The 24,193-nt window shown below is 44.8% G+C and overlaps 1 protein-coding gene across 2 annotated transcripts in view; it reads right to left on the bottom strand.

The window, feature by feature from the left end:
- FREM1 (FRAS1 related extracellular matrix 1) overlaps positions 1-24,193 on the bottom strand; it is a 303,886-nt gene that overhangs the window by 269,719 nt on the left and 9,974 nt on the right. For both annotated transcript variants that reach the window (XM_029605792.1, XM_029605799.1), the window contains exon 2: positions 202-296. In XM_029605792.1, coding sequence (XP_029461652.1) covers positions 202-296 — 95 coding nt within the window. The remainder of the gene's footprint in view (positions 1-201; positions 297-24,193) is intronic.

The following is a 24,193-nucleotide window of genomic DNA, read 5'->3' on the forward strand; positions in this document are numbered from 1 at the left end:
TATCTGTCAAAAGACAAATCTCAATATTAAAAAACATTGGACTGAAGACCTTACTTCCCATTGGAAGAGTGTACTTATAGGTCAAATGAGCTGTGACATTTCTTTATTTTTTTAGCTACCTCTAAATTTATGTTGCTCAGAAGTAGTGACACAGCTTCATTCTGTCTCCACATGAATATGTAATACCCTTGCCCAACTTACCTGTAAACCCTGAGCATGATTTCATCTTCATCTAAAATGGGGCAGCCATTATGAGTGTACTTTACTTCATGGGGATGAAAACGACAGTCAAATACCTAAGAAAACACCAAAAATGCCAAAAACAGACTATTTTTTTAAAAAGCTTTACAAATCAACAACAAAGCATTGTCAAGCTTTTCAGTGAGCATCCCCATTTTGAAATTCCTTCCTGTTTGCCTAAAGAACATTAATGAGCTGGTGCGAGCGTTTCCGCAGGGCAGCTACAGCATCTGTGTGGCTTTTCTGTAAACCTTACTTAATAGGGTTTTGCATTCATTTTCCTTCATTTCAGTAGTTTATGTATGTACATTCTTTCCATTCATAAAATTCAATTTTAGGTATGTATAAGGTCATTTATGTGCATAAGCTGCCAAAAGGAAACGGAAAAAAAAAAATGTGCCAAAAATGAATGAACGAACCAAAATGAAAAATCTTTTGTGTACATCCCCATTACTTCAGCTAGTGTTTCCTAGCCGTCGCCTGGAGGCACGTCCATCCAGTCGCGTTTTCAGCAGATCCATAATTAATATGCATGAGATAAATTTGCATAGATTTGAGACTCGATGTATGCATATCTCTCTCATGCATATTCATTGTGACAATTCTGAAACCCCAACTAGATAGGTGTGCCTCCAGGAGAGGGCTGGGAAACACTGACTTAAGCCTTAGAGCAGAACCCCAAAACACATTTTACCTTGATTAGTCATTGTTGGCAAACTGTGCAGAAGGCTGCTTTACTAATCTTTTTTAGTTTAGAAATGAGATGGAAGAAATGGCATATACCACTGATTGCTGCTACAGTTCAAAACAGCTAATCTGATTTTGGAATCTAGCCTAAAATTCTTAGCTGAATGCCTCCTTACTTTAAGAAATTTGAAACAGTTTTTTAATGTAAAAACTGTGTAGGGCTATGTCACAGTACTTTTATCTTGAGCGAAATGCTGTTATCAAAGTTTGTTTCCAAAATAATCATATTTAGCAATTAAAGTGGGCAACGCTAGAAACTTCATAGCATTCACCAAGGCAGTTTCAACATCATAGTTCAGGTCTGGAGAAAATGGTCCTCAAGAACTATATACAAGCTTGGTTAACAGGTAAAAGATTTACTCGACCACTTTCTATTGTGTTTTTGTTAAAATTGATTTGTTAAAAAATTGCTCCATTTAATTACCTAAGTTCTAATCTCTCAGATTTCATAGTAAAATAAGGTTATAGCTTATGTAATAGTATTGGTTAAGTATTATTGCTTGTTTTTGTAAGGTTGATATGCTATAATCTATGGTAAGAATGGAATTCTTATTTGTAATTTTGAAAATTCCAATAAAGAGATAATAAAAAAAAAAAAAAAGATCCTTTACAGCCAGCAAAAAGCAGAGAATGGCTTATATGCACACTTTCCAAGTTTTTAAACAAAATATAGGAAAAGCAATGACTAAAACATACAGATGTGCCAAAAATGAAGATATAAAGCAAGAATAAAAATACAAAGAAGAATACATATTTAAATTTTAAAAAATGTACCTTTTCTAGTAAAAAAAAAAAATAGATTTAAGCAAAAATTCTCACAGTGCCAGCAAAGGACTAATAACAGGAAGCATAAGGAATAGGAAAATGAAAAAAACAAAACATTAATGATTCCATGTTCAACCCATAGAACAGTACATTCACTTAAGATGTGGGAACATCAATAAATCTTTTGCCTTTAGGGGAAAAACTAAGCCAGCAGTGCTTACCAGCAAATCAGAAAGCAAGGAAATGTGAAGTTTAAAAAAAATTCACATAAAAAGGAAAAGGCTAACATGTGTTTGAACTATCACAAGTCCCTCTCAGGGGGAGTGGCACCATGTGAAAAACAGATTAGCAAAACAAAAATAAAACAGCCACCATATTTTCTGGATTCAAGAAAATCTGAGTTCTCTGTAGCACATAGGGTGCTGGAGGAAGAAAGGGTAATAACCAGAGCTATAGCAGTGAAAAGTTAGTCAAGGCAGCTGGGTAGATAGAGTAAGCAAGTGATGTGCGCTATGTTATTATGCATTTAACGTGGAATTATAAACATCTTTTTTTTTTTTTTTCATCTTCATTGCACTTATGGTTCCTGTCGATTTTAGACCTCTTCTGATTGGGAAATATTTTATCAACTCTTTCTTTTTCTGCTAACCTTTTGTTTCTTGGTTTCGGATATTCTTTTCGCTCTGTTTATTCTATATGATCTTAAATGTAACAGCAACTAATAAGGGGAAATGTTTAAACCTTGGGGGATACTTGCAGGCCTAGGGATACATTTTCTAAAGGTTATTCTCTCTGGGTCAGCTAGCAAAATCTGCACAGTAAATCACACATGGGGAATTCAAAATGAAATCCCCAATGCATTGTCTGCCGGTTCTGGCCTCTGCTTGCCCCCAGCCCTACTCCTTTGCAGAACAGATAACAGTACAGGTACCCACAGCATGGTTAATTTTACCCACAAAAGGGAAGGACAATTTTCTGCCCCCTGATTTTACCCGGGTAATGGCTTAGTTGTCCAAGGAAAATCTTTTGAAAACTGCCCTCCAAACGACTAAAAATAGCACAAACAAGAAATGTCAAACAAATACAATAAATAAAATCAATTGGCACAGCAATAAAAACACTAAAACCAGCTAAACATAAAACTACCCAGTCATAAAAAGCTCATGTAAAAAAAAACAAATAGGTCTTAATTAAACATCTAAAAAAGTGGTATTCTAGTTCTAATCTGGCTTCCCTGGGAAGACAATTCTATAACTGTGGGCCAGTACCTTAAATTACCCTTCCCCTTGACCCTTTCAGTCACATGGAAAAAGAAGAAGCTATATAAAAATGCCTCCTGCACTGATCTCAAAATTCAGATTGGCATATACCAGTATAACTAATTTTTTAATAAGACAGGCTAATCAGATTAAACTGAAAGGTTTGTCATCAGCATCCAAGATCTAAAATAGGACCAGCCACATGATTGACATATCAGTTTTTATTTTATTATTTATTTTAATTTATGAATCACCTTGTTTAAACCAATTCAAGGCTATTTAATTTATTTTTTTAAATTAAAAAAAAGTATATATCTATTTTTTAAATTTAAAAAATGTATATGCCGTCTAGTTTATGTTCAAAGTGGTTAACATAAGAACATACATAAAATGATAAAAAACATAAATCAAAACTAAAAACAAAAATTCAAATTTTATCAAGAGGTATCTAATGGGCAAATCTAAAATAGAATTTAAAAGTCACAAAAGCCAGTAGAAAGGACAAGGCTTGCCAATGCATAACATGTCCATGCACTTGTTACTGTGGTTCAGGATCAAAGGACAATTGAAATAAGTTTTTAATAGCTTTCTAAAGCTCTCAGTGGAAGATGTCAATGTTAGGGAGTTAGCAATCTGTTGGGAGTTAGTAATCTGTTAGGAGTTAGCAGCCTGCTAGGGAGTTAGCAATCTGTAGTTATTTAGGAGAGTTGTGGGTGGATCCTTGGACCAGTGGCAGATGACCACACCCCCGGGGGAAAGATCCCGAGAGGGACCACCGGTCAGGCTCAGAGTTAGGAGACAGCACACACTAATTATTTTATTAGACAGTATACTGAACCACCAGAGGTGGCAGTAGTGAGTTGGAATGCCCGGCTGGGCTGTAGTCCCTCAGATACTGGAACAGTGATCCCTGGAGGCTGAGCTTTAGAGAAACTGAAAATATAGGGGCGGATTTTAAGAGCCCTGCTCGCCTAAATCCGCCCAAATCCGGGCGGATTTAGGCGAGCAGGGCCCTGCGCGCCAGTGAGCCTATTTTACATAGGCCTACTGGCGCGCGCAGAGCCCCGGGACTCGCGTAAGTCCCGGGGTTTTCGGAGGGGGGCGTGTCGGGGGCGGAACCGAGTGCAGCGCCGTTTTGGGGGCGTGTCGGGAGCGTTTAGGGGGCGGGTCCAGGGGTGTGGTTATGGCCCGGGGCGGTCCGGGGGCGTGGCCATGCCCTCCGGACCCACCCCCAGGTCGCATCCCGGCGCGCTAGCGGGCCGCTGGCGCGCGGGGATTTACGCCTCCCTCTGGGAGGCGCAAATCCCCCAACAAAGGTAAGGATGGGGTTTAGACAGGGCCGGGCGGGTGGGTTAGGTAGGGGAAAGGAGGGGAAGGTGAGGGGAGGGCAAAAGAAAGTTCCCTCCGAGGCCGCTCCGATTTTGGAGCGGCCTCGGAGAGAACGGAGGTAGGCTGCGCGGCTCGGCGTGCGCCGGCTATACAGAATCCATAGCCTTGCGCGCGCCGATCCCGGATTTTAGCGGATACGCTCGCCTCCGCGCGTATCCACTAAAATCCCGTGTGTTTCGAGCGCGCGCGGTCGTCTCGGGCGGGTGGTGAGCCCTTGGGCCACGGCAGGACTCAAGGAGGAGCCCCAAGCCCCACCGTGGGAGGTGAGCTGAGCAGGCATGGTGAGCGAGGCAGGCAGGAACAGAAGCAAGGAGTCCGACCCTCAGCCGGACCTGCATGCCCATGGTAGCCAACACGGGGAAGTTGACTAATGAACGGTCCTCCGACTGTTCCCGGCCCTTTCGGACCTGCCGCAGGGAACGGCAATGGGCAGCAGGCCGGACAGAGGCGAGGGCAGACAGAGTCCTAAAACAGAAGACATCAGACGGGGCAGAAGCAGGCTGAAGCAAGACGGAGACATCAGGACAAGGGCTGAAGCGAGACACTGAAGACAAGGCTGGACGGAAACATGGCACTGTCCATCAGGGCGCCCTACTCAGCCAGCACAGCTAGACTGGTCACGGACCACCCCGTCCCAGACGTGCCCTACACAGCCCAGGAAGGCTGGTCACGGACCACGCTGAAGAAAGGAGGGTGCAGGGAAACTCCAGGCGAACAGGAACTCCGATGCTGGGATACTCACATCCGAAGTCCTTACGGCTGGCAGGCACAGGAACAAACATCTAGGCAGAGACACTGGACAGGGATCCATCAAAGCATATGTGATCACGGGAGACCTGGATCAGCAAGGATACAGACGACTGTAGGACCTGATCCGAAGGCCCTTTGCAAGTCAACAGCAAGTCCTTAAATACTGGAGGTAGAAGGCAACTCCCTGGGAGGAGTTAGTCAGGACCGCCCACCGCTGGTCCTATAACTGGGGTAAAGAGCTGCGGGCCAGCCCCTAGGGAAACGGGCGTGGCTGGAAACCAGGAAGTCCAAACGCAGAGGCATGCAAGCCACAGGCACAGCCAGGCCTCTCAGGCCCTGGAGCAAGTCCCGGATGGAACGTAGGCGAGGCCCTGGCTTCAAAGTGGCCTCTGGAGGAAGGTAAGAGACCTCCTGTAGCGCAGCGGCAGGGGGGATCGCAACACCGCGTACTTTTGCTTGCGCCTGATGCGCCAGCAAAAGTACGCCTATTCGCGCGGTCTGAAAATCTACCCCATAGTGAGTAGGCAGGATATGCAGAGTTCATGTACCGAACCTGATGGAACACTCACACAATGTCTCATAGAAGCCCAGGAGCTGGAATGTATAGGCCCTCGAGGAGCGAGAACCTGGTTCCAGGTAAAGCTCTGAGAGAGCGATGGTAACTCACTGATGTAGTTGGCAGTGATGACTTCCAGGCAGAAGAGAATACGGAGCAAGTCTGGGAACGAGGGCCCTCCAGGAGCGAGTACCGGTTCCAGACTGTCACGTGAAAAACAAAGGAGAGAGTGAGGCCCCCAAGGAGCGGGTACCCCTGGTACCCGCTCCTTGGGGGCCTCACTCGAACCCTTGCTAACTCAAACTGTTAGCAAATTCTAAGAACTTATATATCCGTCGCGGATGATATCATCTCAGGGGGATGCCCCTGAGGTTCGCGCCATCGCCGGTACTTCAGTCGGGGCCACGCCGCACTCTAGGCCTCCAGGAAACATGGCGGGTTGCAGCGTCTAGCCGGTCCGGGGATGCCGGAGGACTTTGGCAGAAGGACTCCGTGGCAGCCAATCTTCCCGCGGTCGAAGAGGGAGTCGCCGAAGAGGTAAGGAGGACGGAGAGAGGGCGTTGGGAACCGATGGACACAACAATACCCCCCTTTAAAGGGCGATTTCCTCTTCGGGTACCAGGCTTAGGTTTTGAAGGATGCGCGAGGTGGAACTGACGAAGCATCTCTTTGTCCAGGATATTGGTCTGAGGCTTCCAAGAGTATTCTTCGGGGCCGAAACCTTCCCATTTTAGAAGGTATTCAAAAGTCGTTTATGAACGTCCAGAACTTCTTCGACTTTGTATTCTAAGTCGTCTTCTGCATTGATGACAGATAGATCTTGTGTCTTGGAAGAAAATTCACGGAGTATGTTGTTATAGAAATCAGCAGCGATGGATGAGCTGCTGGGGACATCACTGAGATCTTCAGTGGAAGTGGCGAAGTTGGGGAACGTCCAAAGCCCACTTCAAGTTGTAACACAGTAGTGGATCTTCTAATTTGATGAGGGGACTCCTCAGGTCTTCTACTAGACGTCTGAGAATGAAGTTGCCTCCTGCCCCTGAGTCCACCAGGGCAGGAGTCTGAACCGCGATTGGTCCGTAGGTCATAGAGACTGGGAGAGAGAGAGCGGAGGAAATGTCACGGTAAGGCCTAAGAACAGTCCTCCTGCAGGACTTAGGCCCATCCGTTTTCCGGACAAATGGAGCATGTGGATACATTATGGCCGGGATGACCACAGTACATGCAAAGGCCGCGCTTCTTCTGAAATCTTTTCTCTTTGGAGGTCAAGCGACCGTGACCAAGTTGCATAGGTTCATCTGTATCAGCAGCAGGGATTACTGGAACCATCCGAGGTGTAGACACAGCACTGGCCTGTTTCAACCCAGGTAACACCCTAGGCCGGAGTTCCTTCACCTTGTCCCGGAGCCGGTGATCAATCCGAGTAGCCAAGGCTACTAATTCGTCCAGCAAGTCAGGTGTTTGGCGAGCAGCCAGCTTGTCCTTTAAACGGTTATCCAGGCCTCTGCAAAAGAGTCTTGAGACATTTGGGGTCCCAGCAAAGTTCTGCCGCAAGAGTTTTGAACTCTATGGTGAATTCAGCCAATGATCTGTTGCCTTGCTTCAAATCCACTAAAGCAGAACCGGCTACAGAAGTTCGAGCAGGGTCATCAAAAACGGATTTAAACAAGTCCATAAATCCTTCTATGTCATGCAAAATAGAGTGCTTGCAGTCCCACAAGTGGATGCCCAAGACAGGGCCCTACCATCCAGGTATGAAAGGATGTAGGTAGTCTTGGAGAGAGCTGTAGGAAATCGAGACGGCTGTAAGGCAAAGTGCATGCAGCACTGGTTCAAAAAGCCCCAGGTCTTCTGGATTTCTCCGGAAAAGCGGATTAGAGCCGCCAGTGGTACAGCAGTCTTCAAAGTTACCTCCTGTGACTGACCTTCTTGGTTGGAGGCTGTGCCTTGAACCTTCTGTGTGTGTAGCTGATGAAATGCTGCAGTAAGTTTCTCCAAGGCGTCTTGCTGCTCCACAATGCGCTGGGCCAGGCCCGGTATGGCCTGCAAGGCATTATGTTGTGCCGGATCCATGGAGTTAGCAATCTGTTGGGAGTTAGCAATCTGTTAGGGAGTTAGCAGTCTGCTAGGGAGTTAGCAGTCTGTTAGGAAGTTAGCAATCTGTTGGGAGTTAGCAATCTGTTGGGAGTTAGCAGTCTGCTAGGGAATTAGCAATCTGTAGTTATTTAGGAGAGTTGTGGGTGGATCCTTGGACCAGTGGCAGATGACCACGCCCCCGGGGGAAAGATCCCGAGAGGGACCACCGGTCAGGCTCAGAGTTAGGAGACAGACACACACTAGTTCTTTTATTAGACAGTATACTGAACCACCAGAGGTGGCAGTAGTGAGTTGGAATGCCCGGCTGGGCTGAAGTCCCTCAGATACTGGAACAGCGATCCCTGGAGGCTGAGCTGTAGAGAAACTGAAAATATAGTGAGTAGGCAGGGTAAGCAGAGTTCATGTACCGAACCTGATGGAACACTCACACAATGTCTCATAGAAGCCCAGGAGCTGGGATGTATAGGCCCTCGAGGAGCGAGTACCTGGTTCCAGGGAAAGCTCTGAGAGAGCGATGGTAACTCACTGATGTAGTTGGCAGTGATGACTTCCAGGCAGAAGAGAATACGGAGTAAGACTGGGAACGAGGGCCCTCGAGGAGCGAGTACCGGTTGCAGACTGTCACCTGAAAAACAAAGGACAGAGCGAGGCCCCCGAGGAGCGGGTACCCCTGGTAAGTCCAAGGAGGCAGAGTAGCTTAGGTAGAGTAACCCGAACCCTTGCTGACTCAAACTGTTAGCAAATTCTAAGACCTTATATATCCATCGCGGGTGACATCATCTCAGGGGGACGCCCCTGAGGTTCGCGCCATCGCCAGTACTTCAGTCGGGGCCATGCCGCACTTGCGTCCCTAGGCCTTCAGAAAACATGGCGGGTTGCAGCGTCTAGCTGGTCCGGGGATGCCATAGGACTTCGGCAGAAGGACGCCGCGGCAGCCATTCTTCCCGTGGTCGAAGAGGGAGTCGCCAAAGAGGTAAGGAGGGTGGAGAGAGGGCGTCGGGAATCGACGGACACAGCAGTCAACCTGAGGTGGTCTGGTAAAGGGTTCTAGAATGTCAGACCTGCAATGAAAAATGCACGTTCTCTTGTCTCAACTAGACATGCTTCCTTAACTGAATGTACAGTTAAAAGTCTAGCCTGAAAGGATTTTAATGCATGTCATGGAACTTATAACCAGCTGCATGGATGCACATGTACGCATGTATGCTGGCTTCAGCCAAAGGACGCAGCCATTTTATAACATACGCGTGTATATGTGTTCATGGTATAAAATAGGCCGTATGCATATACATGTGCGTACAATTTTATATGGACGTGCACATGTGCACACAAATGCTACCTCTACTGCTTTACTGGGAGGATTTTAGTGGACATGCATGCTGATGCAATTACTAGTTTCCCCAGTTCATTCCCAGTTTTCCCAGGTAAAGGATAGGACTTCTTAACCCAGTTAATTAGCCTACTTTTACCCTGTTAGCCCCTACCTTTAAATCCCCTGCTGACTAGCCTAGTTTTTTTGGTTTTAGGACTTACACGCCTTCCATAGCAGAAGTAAAATGACATGGTAGGGGAACCCGCTGCGTGCTTGTGCGCAGAAGTATGTACGTGCTGATTTCATTCATAAATCCTGAAATGCCTTTGTCCCGCCCAGACTACACTTATGCCCCACCCTTTTTCGGAAAAAAATGTGTGCCTAGACTTTAGCTGACGTTTCGATGTTTATTCTCTCAATAAAATTACTTTACAAAAAAAAAAAAAAAAAATGTGTGCGTGTACCAGGAGATATGCATGTACACAGGTGCCTTTCAAAATTCACACAGCGCGCACTGGCCTGACTTCTGCGCATATCTCCCAGTTTTGGCGTATGCCTGACTTTTAAAATTTACCCCATAGTCCTTACTACTACTACTACTACTACTACTACTACTACTACTACTACTTCTTAGCACTTTTAAATCACTACTAGACATATGCAGCACTGAACAGATACACTTAAGAGACCGTCCCTGCTTGATGGAGCTTCATGTCTAAACATGACAAACATAAATGACAAATAGGAAGTATAACTATTGTAGAGAAGTGGTTGAAAATAGCCTCAAAAATGTGAACTTTCTACACTGGGTCTAAGATGTATATATTAGGGATGTGAATCGTTTTAGGACGATTAAAATTATCGTCCGATAATTTTAATATCGTCTTAAACCGTTATGGAACACAATACAATACAGATTCTAACGATTTATCGTTATAAATCGTTAGAATCGTGAGCCGGCACACTAAAACCCCCTAAAACCCACCCCCGACCCTTTAAATTAAATCCCCCACCCTCCCGAACCCCCCCCCAATAACTTAAATAACCTGCGGGTCCAGCGGCGGTCCGGAACGGCAGCGGTCCGGAACGGGCTCCTGCTCCTGAATCTTGTCGTCTTCAGCCGGCGCCATTTTCCAAAATGGCGCCGAAAAATGGCGGCGGCCATAGACGAAAAAGATTGGACGGCAGGAGGTCCTTCCGGACCCCCGCTGGACTTTTGGCAAGTCTCGTGGGGGTCAGGAGGCCCCCCACAAGCTGGCCAAAAGTTCCTGGAGGTCCAGCGGGGGTCAGGGAGCGATTTCCCGCCGCGAATCGTTTTCGTACGGAAAATGGCGCCGGCAGGAGATCGACTGCAGGAGGTCGTTCAGCGAGGGTTCCGGCGCCTCGCTGAACGACCTCCTGCAGTCGATCTCCTGCCGGCGCCATTTTCCGTACGAAAACGATTCGCGGCGGGAAATTGCTCCCTGACCCCCGCTGGACCTCCAGGAACTTTTGGCCAGCTTGTGGGGGGCCTCCTGACCCCCACGAGACTTGCCAAAAGTCCAGCGGGGGTCCGGAAGGACCTCCTGCCGTCCAATCTTTTTCGTCTATGGCCGCCGCCATTTTTCGGCGCCATTTTGGAAAATGGCGCCGGCTGAAGACGACAAGATTCAGGAGCAGGAGCCCGTTCCGGACCGCTGCCGTTCCGGACCGCCGCTGGACCCGCAGGTTATTTAAGTTATTTGGGGGGTGGGGGATTTAATTTAAAGGGTCGGGGGTGGGTTTTAGGGGGTTTTAATGTGCCGGTTTTTCGATTTTTCGATTTTTCGATTTTTAACGATTTTTAACGATTTTTCACGATATTTTACCCCCCCAAACGGCAACAATACGATTCCCTCCCCCTCCCAGCCGAAATCGATCGTTAAGACGATCGAGGACACGATTCACATCCCTAGTATATATATAGATCAACAACCGAAGGCAGTGCATGGGTGGGAGCCAGTCTGTTGAAATCTGCCTCGTCCCAAGCAACGCAGGCCTCATCGCTGTTTGCTCTTGAGCAGTGGGGAATCTCTATCCTGCACACCTCCGTGACTCATCCTCACTTGACACACAGCAGCTGACATGATGTTCTAGTAGGCTGCAAGTAGACCGAGGTACATAAACATTGGGCTGAGTACTGGACAAGGGATGTGGCTCCAGTTATCAACAGGATAAAAGTGACACCTAATCTATGCACCCAAAACGTATGCAGCTACATAAGATCAACTGTTACCATAGAGGCCATCTTCAAAATTCTCAGGCCAGATTGCCTAAGTATAAAAGAATTATGCGCAGCTCCTGGGTACCTGGCAAGCACATCACGTTATGCAGTCGAGCGTCATAGACCACTTGCACATTGATGGAGTAGAAGAGCTTTCCTTTGCAATAGATATCCTCCTTGAGCCGGTGGGGAGGGGGGATGATGGCTATGTGAGTGCAGTCAATAGCTCCCAGAACATTTGGAAAGTTTGTTATGGCATAAAAACCTCTCTCCAAGTCCAGCAAGTCCTGCCTTTCATGAGGGAATCCTATGTAACGATTAATGAACTTCATACAGCTGTTATGACCTGACCCATACAGTGGGAAAAAGACATTTGGGACATTCCCTGATGACCCCGACTATTGTTTGGAAAGAGCAGGGTGCCATAAAATGCAAGCTACACAATAGTTTGAGGCCTGGGATAGCACAGGACATTTCTGTGACTGGATCCAGATCCCCTCTGAATTCTTGATAAAACTCCATGATAGCCCGAGAGCTCAGGCGATACCTTGTAACCACTTATTCCTCTGGTATCCCCATGCAATGTGGTTCGTGGATGAAAAATGTGCTACCTGAATGCCCTACTGAGTGGCAAGCCCTGCCAAAGGCCAAGGCACTTCACTGGCAGGGCTTGCAGCTCTGGCTCCAGTGAGGTTACTTCCCTAGGAGGCATTTGAACTTCCCTTGCCTGTTGTAGTAGTTGTTGCTGTTGAGCAGTCCGAAGCAGTCAGTATCCCACTACTAGTACTAAGTAGGGATGTGAATCATTTTTGAACAATTAAAATTATCGTCAGATAATTTTAAAATCGTCCAAAATCGTTAGAGTGCACGATACAATACAAATGCCCCCGATTTATCGTCAGGGGCATTTGTATTGTATCGTTAAATAGGGCGCGGGAAAACCGGCACACCAAAAAAACCCTAAAACCCACCCCGAACCTTTAAAACAAATCCCCCACCCTCCCGAACACCCACCCCCCCAAATGTTTTAAATTACCTGGGGTCCAGTGGGGTGGTCCCGGAATGATCTCCCTCTCTCTGGCCACGACTGCGTTAAGAGAAATGGCGCCGGTGGCCCTTTGCCCTTATCATGTGACAGGGCAAAGGTAGCGCCGGCGCCATTTTGGTTCCTGGCTCCCGACGTCACGCGTGCAGGAGATCGCCCCCGGACCCCCGCTGGACCCCCAGGGACTTTTGGCCAGCTTGGGGGGGCCTCCTGACCCCCACAAGACTTGCCAAAAGTCCAGCGGGGGTCCGGGAGTGACCTCCTGCACGCGGGCCGTATTGCCAATCTTCAAAATGGCGCCGGCGCTACCTTTACCCTCACTATGTCATACGGCGATAAGGTACTAATGCAAAAGAAGTCAAAGAGAACCTTAACCACAAGCACAGCTAAAACACATAAAATCAGAAGCAGAACTAAAGCCCAAGCTTACCAACAAGACAAAGGCATAGCAAGCAAATGACTGGTCTGTATAAAGGCTAACTTTTCCAGAATTCAAGGTGAATAAATTAGCTTACTTCAACACAAAGGCCTTACAGTTCATTCAGTTGTTCATGAAGGGTCACACAAAAGGGAGTTCGCCTTTCATGCACTACTTTGGTGACACCCCAATGGAAGCAACACAAGGGAGTGTCATTCAGGTTTCAGTTCCTTGGGGCCTGCAAAGATGATGAAGTAATCGGCAGCGTGTTCATGGTCAAAGCTATGATGCTGGGATGAGCTAAGTGCTGGGCTTGGAAGGCAGCAAAGAGTCCTGAAGAGGAACAGCAAGCTCACTAGCCTCTCTGAAAGATTCAAGTGCTATGGCATGGAGAATATCCCCACTTACTCTGAGGTCTATCTTTCAAAAGGGAAAGAGGATATAAGATCATAAGAACATAAGATTTGCCATTCTGGGTCAGACCAAAGATCCATCAAGCCCAGTACCCTGTTTATTACTGTAGCCAATCCAGGTCACAGGTACCTGGCAGGACTCCAAAATGTCAATGGATTCCATGCTGCCTATCCCAGAGATAAGCCATGGATTTCTGCAACTCCACCTTCATAATCTTGTTCTAAGCTCCAAAAGTGAATAACGATCTTCTCAGGAGTGATAAGAAGTATGCCTAAGGTGTAAGGCGTGATGGTTCAAGCATTTGGAAAGAAGTACAACAAAGGGTTCTTGGGGAGCTAGGCGTCCACATGCCAGCCCAGAGGGAAGTGAGGGGATCCACGGAAGGTGTGCAGAAAAGGATCAGAACCTCCACTATCCATATGCAACTGTGTACTTTGGACATTTTCACCAAAGTCTGTGATTCATGCCACAGCCTTTTATGTTGAAGAAGTTTTCAGTAAAGTCTTTATTTTGGAACATCACCACTTGTTTGAAGAGACTTTGTGACCACCTAACAAGTCTCGTGCCTTGAGTCCTGAAGGTAAGTCCTTCTGTCAGAGAATCCGTGCCAGAGTTTATAGACATGGGTCAGGAAGAATCCCTGGCATTGAGTGGTGCCCTCCAGTCAAAGGAGGCCTTGTCTGCAGAATCAGGTTACTCTCCATCACAACTTGTTAATAACTTTATCCACAGAACATGAACTGTATTCAAGGGATACAGTAGGTTGCTGATGCCAAGATATTCCTGGTGTTAACCTCTGCTGCAATTCCTAACACATAGACAGCATGTTACATAATGGAGATTCTTGGGGGTCTGTGCTGAGAAGTCATGAGATTAGAGGAAACCTTGTAAGGCACTGATATTGGTAGGCTTTGCGCTATCTCATTTATCTCATTGCTAGTTCTGGCCTCTCTTAGACTGACTGTGTCACCGCTATCATACTCCTTACTAGTAAGAGAAATGATAACTCTGTAAGAAAAGCTTGATTTGCCATGCTTTCCTTCTCCCATTTGCTCTTCCAAATATTTACCTTTACATAGCCCCCACCTGCTGCTACAACTGAATTGTGCTGCTCCATCAGTCTCAACAGGCTCCAGACCTCTTTGCCTTGGCTGTCAGATTTTCGCTGGCCAGCTCCGGACTTCCCGGCAGAATGGCTGCATGAGGGAGAAGATCTGCTTTCTGAAGCAGGTAATGGTGGTAGTTCCACTACCAACTGGGAAGCCAGATAGTAAGACATCGTGTGCATTTAGAGTGCTATCTGTGACGGGGAACTCTCTCTGCTCGTGAGATTTTTTTTCACTTGACGGAAAGACTGGATTGTTGCCCCTGTGTTACCTAGCAATGGGATGATCCACAGAGAACTGACTGCTGCCAGGTAACTGTTGAAAAAACCAGTTCTAGACACACTAGATTCAGTTTTGTCCACTTGTATCTCCCTAGACTTCGCCCCAAAAGTTATGGTTGCCTTGTTTGTTTTTTGTTTTTTATGCTTCTTCTGCTATTTATTTTGCCAGTTGTTAATATATATAAGTACTAGTACTGTGAGTAATGTCACTTCCCACTCATCACTGTTTCTGTTCCTGAAAACACACTGCACATCAAGCTTTGACAATATTAAAATTAACTGTATTAAAGTGAATAGAGATATTATGCAGCTTGAGTATATGAACATTTCGGTTGAAGTGCTATAAACTCCAAGCACTACCTTTCTAATTTATATTTCTTTTTTTTAATTTAAATTACTCTTTTTTTTCACAGTTCATAGTTATTTTCTAAGTTTAATAATGCACTCCGGGTTGTACATTATGGGGTGAATTTTAAAAGCGTTGTTTGCGTTAAAAGGCCCATAAATGCAAGTATATGGGCCGCGCATAAACAATGCATGTTTTAGAAGTTGCAAATTATGCGCATGCGTAAGTTTAAACAAAGGGGTGGGAAAGGGGTGGAGCTGGGGCATGTCAGGGGCATTCCAGGGCGGGGACAAGATTTAAGCACATAAATCTATATTTTAAATCCAGCGGCGGCTGCGTGCAGCAGGCTGTTAGCCGCTCGTGTTTACTTCTGTTCTTGATGAGATGGAAGTCTGGAAAAATCTCTGTTTAGGCCTAGAATGAATGGGTGAGGGGTCTGAGTCAACTGGAAGGAGTGCAGGCTGAAGAACCAGAGGGGTCTGGATACCTTCAGACGGACTGGGCAAACTGGTGGACTAATTGGTAAAAGTGGGAATGTCCTTCAGGCGAGCATGTTTTAAAATCCACTTACCTGCGCACGACAAAGTCCTAAGGAAGATGCACAAAGTATATTTGCTCAAGTAACCACTTAAAATTAGGAGTGCACATTTGTACAGTAGGCATATTTTAAATTGTATATGTGCAACTGTGCACACAATTTAAATAACACTGTACGTGCGCTCGCTCACAGATATATGTGTGAATGGACACCCGCACTCTTGTTTTAATGTTACCGCGCACACACACATTATACCAGTTTTCAATGCAAACTTCTCTGTGTAAATTTGCTTTGAAAATGATCTCAGCAAAGCTTTTTGCAGGAATTACAGCTACTGATTTGTGCAGGTAGATTTTAGGAGAAAACCTATGCGTGTATTTTTCAAAATCTAAAAGTATTGCAAATCCCAATTCCCACCCAGATTCCATCCCTGGAATGCCTCTCCATTATGGGGTAGATTTTAAAAGAAGTGTGCGTGGCCTACATGTGCGCGCGCTCCCTGGCGCGCGCACACGTACGCCTGATTTTATAACATGCGCGCGTGTTATAAAATCCGGGGTTGGCGCGCGTAACTGTGCACCTTGTGCGCTCCCCTGGACCGCCCCGGACTGCCCCTTTTGTAAAGCCACGGGGCTTACACGTGTCTCGGGGCGTTACGCTCGTTGCTGGGCCTTTTTAAAATAGGCCTGGCGTGCGCAGGACTGGCTACGCACGTAAATCGGTAACCTTTCTAAAATCCGGCCCTATGTGTGCAAAATCACACGGTTTTATGCAAAGAATGGTCTTTTACAAAATTGTTCATCCAATACATGGGTAAATTTACACACGTACTACAGGCCCTGACTCTCTAATATGCAGGGCTAATGCTCTAAGAAAGTTGTCCTTTCTATACTGTGAGCTCACATCTGTTTGGGGTTTTCTTGATACTTTGTACTATGTTAGAACAAGTCAGTGTAAATGTGTATAATCATTTGTTATCTACTGGAAAGAAAAGGGCCTAAATGTTCTAATTACTGTCTAGTCATGTTTATCCACTCCAGATAAGGATTGCAATTAAACTGCTGCACATACCTACACAAATGATTCACTATAATAATAGTAGACAAGTTATAATAAACCATGTTGCTATGTCATTGCTTTTATTCTTTTTTTATCTGCTTGCATATCATTCATTGCAAGATTTCCAGGCTGACTTCCTCCCATTTGCCCCTTCTCACTGAATCTGGCATATCACTTCACTGCTTACTAGTATCTATAGACCAAATACTGAAGCAACACCTGCAGCAGAGGAAGATATACTCTCTTTCAGAGCTATGTTTAACAAAGCTGTTTTGATGGATCTTGAGTAGAGATGGCTGTAACTATTAATGCAATTTATTTTAAGCCATTGGGAATCAGAATAATTTGATCTGACTTAGGTTACTGGAACAAAGAAAATGTGACCCACAAAGTATAACTGCAGTCCAGTTAACATTTTCTGCATGCTGGGAAAACCCTCTGTCAGGGTGAACAAGGTTTGAACCCATCGACGTGGAAGTTACAGGCTGGGAACCTGTAGCTGAGCTACAAAGGCTACTAGCTAAACAAGGAGTCATTGCATATTAACTCTATATTCTGGAGAGAGCTGGCCATGCATATGTGGTATTTATTTTAGACCAGCACTGGGAGTGCCCCAAATGTAGACCAGTATATAAGGAACTCTCAGAAGGTACACAGTGGCTGGTGCAACAAACTTTTTGGCATCTGCCCTGTGGAAGTTCTGTTTTTCTAGCCTCTGATCCTGATCCGGGTACGCCACCTGAACATCGCCATGCTCCTGTCCTTCCCAGGGCTTTCCTGGGTGTGCGCGCACAGCACACATCAATTCTTAAAGGTCCCAAGGTGGGAAAAGCCCCTGCAGTGCCCTTTGATGACATCAGCAGGTCCTGGCTATATAAGAGCTCTCTGGTCTGCCTAACACCGCCTCAGCAATGGGCCTCCTGCCTAGAGCAGTGTGTGCTGCTTCAGCATTACTGTTCCCGTGTCTTGTTCCAACCTTGCCTTGCACAGCCTGCCTCTTCCAGCCTTACCTTGCCTAGTCTGCCTCATCCAGCCTCTCCTCGACTGTCCTCGTCCCTTCTTCGGCCTCATCTCCTGGTACTGACCTGACCTCCTGCCTCTGACCACGCTTGCCTTCCACCTGGACCTGACCTCAGCTTTGGACCTGACCATGTTTGCTTGCCCCGTGCCCTGACCCCATGGCCTGTTTCCGATTTCTTCTGTCTGCTGCCTGCTCTGACCTCGGTGTGTTCTTGGACTCTCGCTTGCTTGACCACCCTTGGGACCCACCTAAGTCCTGCCGGCCGCCAGAACTCAAAGGCTCAACCTGCGGAGGAGGCAGCCGGTAAAGGTGAAGCTCCAGCCTGTCCTGCTTCAGGGTGCATTCGCCAGTGTCAGTGTAGGCCTTGTAGGTTTGCCTGCGAGGCTGTGTCAACTACACTACAGCACTAAGGGCTCACACTCACGCCACTCATCACACATACATGCACAAATAATGATACATGAATAAATTTGCTTGTATAAAAAAAGGGTTAGGCCAGGGATATTCCAGGGAGGGGGGGGGGGGGGGGTCAACATTTACGCATATAAGTTGATATTTTAAAATCTGTGAATGTGACACGTGCACTGCTGTTACCTGCTCATAAAATCCTTTCTAGGCAAATACTGACTGGCTGAGGGGTCTGGGTAAATTGGAGGGGGAATTCAGGCTAAAGAACCAGGGGGTTACTGATGATTTAGAGATAGACTAAGCAAACTGGTGGAATAATTGGTTTAACTGGTAATTATGCGAGTTACATTTCCTCCTGTAAATGATTAAAATTAGGTGCACAAATACGAGCACACAGCAGATGTGCATACTTATCCAGATAAATTTTGACTTAGCCGGATAAGTCTTAAAAAATACTACTTAGCTGAATAAGTAAGATAGATGGATAAGTTTTCAAACTTTAGTTATCCATCTGTGTTATTTATCTGGCTAAGTAGCACTTTTCTTTTACTTATTCGGCTATCTTACTTAGCCAGATAAATCACCACAGTGACACATAGCTAGACTTTTGTCACCACTTAGCCGAATAAGTCAAAATGTATCCAGCTACATTTAAAATACAGGCCGCATATTTTATGATACGTGAACATGTCCTTGGGTAGTTTTATGTGTATGTTATATAGTGTGCTCGTATTTGCATGCACGATATAAAAAACATGTGCATGCATGCGCATGTCCATTTAGCTGCATCTTTGGGCACATGTTTTAAAGTTATCCTCATATTTTGAAAATTCATCATGACTCCCCTGGTTCTTCAGCCTTCACTCACTCCAGTTTACCGAGACCCCTCGCCCAGTCAGTATATTAAAAAATATGTATATACATGCAAATCCCTCCCCGACCCTGCCCCCAGGAATAACCTCTGCATCGTCTGAGTAAACTTGCGTGCATACAGGACATGTAAGGACAGATAAGTATTTATCCGCTGACCATGGTGGAATATTTAAAATGTGCCACTTAAGCAGATAAGTTGGAACTTATCTGGCAAAGTGGCACTGAATATCAGCCTCTTGGAGTCTAAAGGGACAGGACCTGTCCTAGGTGCTGGGGATATCTCTGAAGGCCTGGTGTTTCTGCCAGTCTAGCAGGATTCTTCTGTTCCGCTGGTTGCTGATGGGCCAAAAGGTTATTCCTCTGCGACAAAACCTTGTGGCTTATCAAGAGCACTAGGGGGAAGAATGGACATTCCTGATTACCAGAACAAATCCCTCCCAGGAGAGTTTGAGCCTATGAACTCAAGGCAATGAGTCAGTAATACCTGGTCTTATCATGGGGAAGAGCTGGAGGTTTTTTTCTTTTTATGTGTGTGGATTACTGGAACTGTTGAAATTCTAATGAATGTGCTGGCTTAGGGATTGATTGATTTATTTATTTATGTATTTATTTATTTATTGGCTTTTCTTTGCCGACATTCGTAAGGCATATCATGCCGGCTTACATTGAAATGAAAAGGAGGAAATACAATGAACAGAATAACATATCATAGTTATAGGGATGTGGTTGTCTGTTGATTTTTCTCCAGCAGGATCCTGAGACTCACTCTTTTGTATTGCGATTACTGCTAATTTCACTGCTGCTAATTTCACTGCTGCTAATTTCACTGCTGGTACTAAGAAGTTTCAACAATGCTTTATTGTGAGAGATTACCTTTGTGAATCCCAGGGGTGGGTTAGACAGAGAAGAATATTCTTAGGAAGGTCTAAAAGGAAGTTCCATTTGTGGAAAAGCAGTTAGAGGGTCATTGGTATAATTTGTATTTATAAAACCAAATATTTGCTGGAGCCTTGTTAGCTCCACATTCAGCCAGATCCAATGTTTGCACATGTGTTCTTTTTAAATCTGCAGTTTCTCGAGTTCTAATATTTTCTTATTCTTGATCTGTTTCTTGTGAGAACAATATGAAATAATGTGACCTCTCAGCACTGTGTTTTCCACATTGCAATTGTACTGTATTGTCCTAATGCTTATGTAGACCTTGCCCCAACATTTCCTCAGTGACAGGGTTTCACACAGGAGGTCATTGCTGCTCCTATGCTTCCAGGTTCTTCTCCCGCAGCAGGGGAAGGACCAAGTCTTTCAAGATTCTTTAGAGTTCTCTGCAGATCTTCTACAACAATCTAGTAGGAAACATACCCCACCTCTGTAAGTGTTGTTCAATATAAAATCCTTTACTAATAAACTTAAGGCTACTGCACGGTTAATATAGAAAAATCACAGTAGGTACTCTGAGTAAGAAAACCTTCTCCGGGCAATTGCCCTGGTAATATCTGCAAATCTGAATGCAGATTCTGCAAACCAATAGAATAAAAACAGAACGTTCTTCATGAGACCAAGACAAGCTCTGCTGATGCTTCCTCAGAGAGCAACTCTAGGGACCTTTTCTTTTAAGGCAGTCTTCACCCCCGTCCTCCAAATTTAAGAATTCCCTCTCATTGACTCTGAGGAATTCTCTCTCAGATGGAACAGGAATATGAGCTTAACCTCCATTCCTTAGAGCAGTGGTCCCCAAGCCTGTCCTGGAGGGCCACCAGCCAGTCGGGTTTTTGGGATATCCTCAATGAATATGCATGAGAGATAATTTGCATGTTATGGAGGCAGTGCATGCAAATTTTCTCTCATGCATATTCATTGAGGATATCTCAAAAACCCGACTGGCTGGTGGCCCTCCAGGACAGGTTTGGGGACCCCTGCCTTAGAGACTACTGTGGATCCTTAGTTCCTTTAGTCTCGTTAGGGACAATTCTGAGTAACCGGCATCGCTGCTTTTACTATGAATACTTTGCATTACCACGGCAGTTCCTCTTGGAAAATTAGCTGGAGTAAAGTGCACATCTAAAACGTATCCACTTACTTTGCTCCTGCTCTTTGTGTATGCATGGGAGGGGAGGGAAAGCAGTCAAGCATAAATGCCAAGAACATGCTCTGAGGTTGCATTCCATAACACTCTTTTAGTTTATTTAATGATTGTGATGCGAATTTTTTTGGTCTTAGGATAATGATAAACCTGTTACTACGTTTTACATTATTTTAAATTTGATAATCAACCAGAGAACATTGGACATAAATGTAATGCACCAAACCCTATCAATATTCAGTAAATCATATAAAATGATAGACTATAATGTATATTATAATTATTACATATTTGTTGATTGCTATAATCCTTAGTGCAATTTGTAAGATAAGCACACATATCCAGGGTAGGGATGAGGCAAAATAGTTTTACAAACATTAGAAAGTAAATATTAAACAATCATTCATAGGATGCATGTGTAACATACCTCTAGGAACTAGGGCAGAGAAATGTTGAATCATCATTGTGACATGAAAAGACTGACAATAGAGTGCTGTCTCTTTAAGAGCTGGGGGGTGGGGGGGAAAGGAGATTCAAAATTGGATTGTCTGAGCATGTGCAAACAGATCACTGCTCAGCTTGAACAGAGTTCCTGCCCTGCTCTGAATTAATAAATATTATCTGTACTGATTAAGGTTCTCTTTTCTGGAACCCTGCTGTGGACGACTTGGGAGTAATTGAACTGTGCCCTGTCAGGATTTGAAGCTCTTCTTTCGGATAGAGGCTGCTGTATTGTGGATTTGGCAGTTGAAGCAAAGAGCAGTACTGACGCCCTCTTCAGCTCTAAATTCAAATGGACACACAGTAGGATACAATCTGGGACTTTGCTTGTTCAGAGACTGCTTAAGGTCGGGTGCTATATCACATGCTGATTCTGGTTGAAATACTTAACATGAGTTATGACAAAGTTGAGTTTTCTCTTGTACTATATACATGTGTTTATATGACAAATGCAGATGCTTAGGAAGTGAACAGATTTATTTCAGTCATTCATTCCAGTAAAGATAAAACTGTTACTCACTAAAGAGCGTGTGGATTCATTTCTGATACTGGGTTGGGAATCAAAATGCAGGTTTCAGACACAAGGAGTCATAAAGAAAATTGAACTTCAAGGGTTACAACAAATTCTGGCGCCCAACGTGGGGCAGTGTTTTTTTTTTCTTCTCTCTGTCTGACCTGCTACTGAGCGACCCAGCATCATTAGTGAAGTGAGCACAGTATTCTCTTTGTTTCTTTCTCATACAAAATGGAGTATTGCAAGTACTATGATTGTATTCCTGATAGATCTGTTATTCTGAGTTCTGTAAATCCTGAAATATCTTTAGCAAGTGTAGAAGATGCATTAAGCCCAGCGGGTGTAGTTACAAAATTGAAACGTTTAAGAGCTGAGTCATCTGATCAAGTTTTGTGTGAGTTTGAAGAACCGCTTTCTATAATTATTTTAGAAAGAATGAGCTTAAAAGGGGAACTGGACAGTCAGTGGATAATTTTACCTGTCTTAGATGAGACTATCAGAACAGAATGTTGAGTCGATGTCCCCTGAAGCATGCACTGACCCACTAGTGAGTGACATACTTTTAGATATGACAGATCGACTTCAAGAAGAATTAGCATATATAGCTGACAGTCATAAAATCAATATTCAAGATCTGAGGAAAAGAACATCTGCTCTCATGATTGAGAGTTTGGGGTCACAAGAAAAAGAAACACGAGATATGGATCAATCACCCCAGAGTATATTGCAGACTCCAGTTAAAAGCCAAAAAAACGTTCCCAAGTGGCGGGATGCTATGCTGACCCAACATTCTGTGGCAGTCAATTCTTCTCAATATTCCATTCCACCAATTTCTATTCCTGCGGATGTTTCAAAGGTTATAGTGGAGCATGTGATCAAAACTCCTAAGGAAAAGGGTGCAGAGTTGAATCATACGTACTACAAAATTAAAGTTTTCTCTGGAAATGTCCCTAAACCTAGTAATGAAGGAGACTATGAAACTTGGCATATTCAAATTAAGCAATTACTGCAGGATCCAGATCTCACCGCAGGTGCAAAAAAAAGGAAATTAATTGAAAGTCTCCTTCCTCCAGCTTTAAATATTGTCTCTTACATAGATAAAAGCGCCACAGCAGAGCAGTGTTTAGAGGAACTGGAGAAGGCATATGGCAGTGTAACTAATGGAGAGGAATTATTTTTTCAATTTATTGAAACTTTCCAGAATGGTAAAGAAAAATCTTCAGACTATTTGAGAAGGCTTCAGGTCCTGTTACAGAAAGTCGTGGAGCGGGGAATTTTCTTTGGGCTCGCCCCAGACAGGCAGTTACTACAACAGTTTGTACGTGGGTGCTGGGAGGAGACCCTGATTACCCGACTGCAATTGAGGGACTTATTAGAGAGCCAGTCGAAGAAACTGCCACAGTACTCGGAGCTGCTATTTAAAATTAGAACGATTGAGGAAGAAAGAAACATGAAAGAATCTAGGAGGATACGTCAATTGGGAGTTACCCAGATTAAACCTGTAAGCAGGACTTACCTAGCAAATGACATAAGCATTGCTCAACATATGACACCAGAGGCAAGTGAGTTTAAGGTGGGATCTGAGTTGGGAACATTTTCAGGAGAAGATAATGTTTTGCTCGCCCCATTGATCACTCATTGTAGAGCTGCCAATTCAGAAATAGTAAATAGCCCTGCTGCAAACAGCATGATGCGAAGAAACTCTTGGGTAGAGAAGATGCCTCAAAAAGGGAGGCATCATCCCAAGATACTTTCATTTTGCTATAACTGTGGAGAGAATGGACACATGATGGGAGAATGCATCAATCCTGTAAATGCTGCTCTAGTCCAACAGAAATTGCGGGAAAAATTTGAAAAAAAAAAAATACCCAGCATTAGGCAGGTTTCAAATACTCCTTTAAACTAAAAAGGTGCTTTTGCGAGGGGCAGACAAAGGCACCAAATGCAATTCAGATAAGTCCCAAAAGAAAAAATATCCAGTGATCATATCCCACCATGTCCTCTACCAGATGATGTTTTGAAACGCCTCGTGGGAAAGGTTTGTTCTGCAACCGCTTATTTGGATGGTGTGCAGTGCCCTTGCTTAGTGGACACTGGCTCTCAAGTGACGTGCATAACACAAACCTTCTATGAAGACTATTTATCACATCGGAAGCTATACCCGCTAGAAGACTTACTTTGTGTTACGGGTGCAGGAGGTCAACCTGTTCCTTATCTGGGGTATATTGAAGT

Source organism: Rhinatrema bivittatum, chromosome 1, assembly GCF_901001135.1.
Source record: "Rhinatrema bivittatum chromosome 1, aRhiBiv1.1, whole genome shotgun sequence".
NCBI lineage: Eukaryota > Metazoa > Chordata > Amphibia > Gymnophiona > Rhinatrematidae > Rhinatrema > Rhinatrema bivittatum.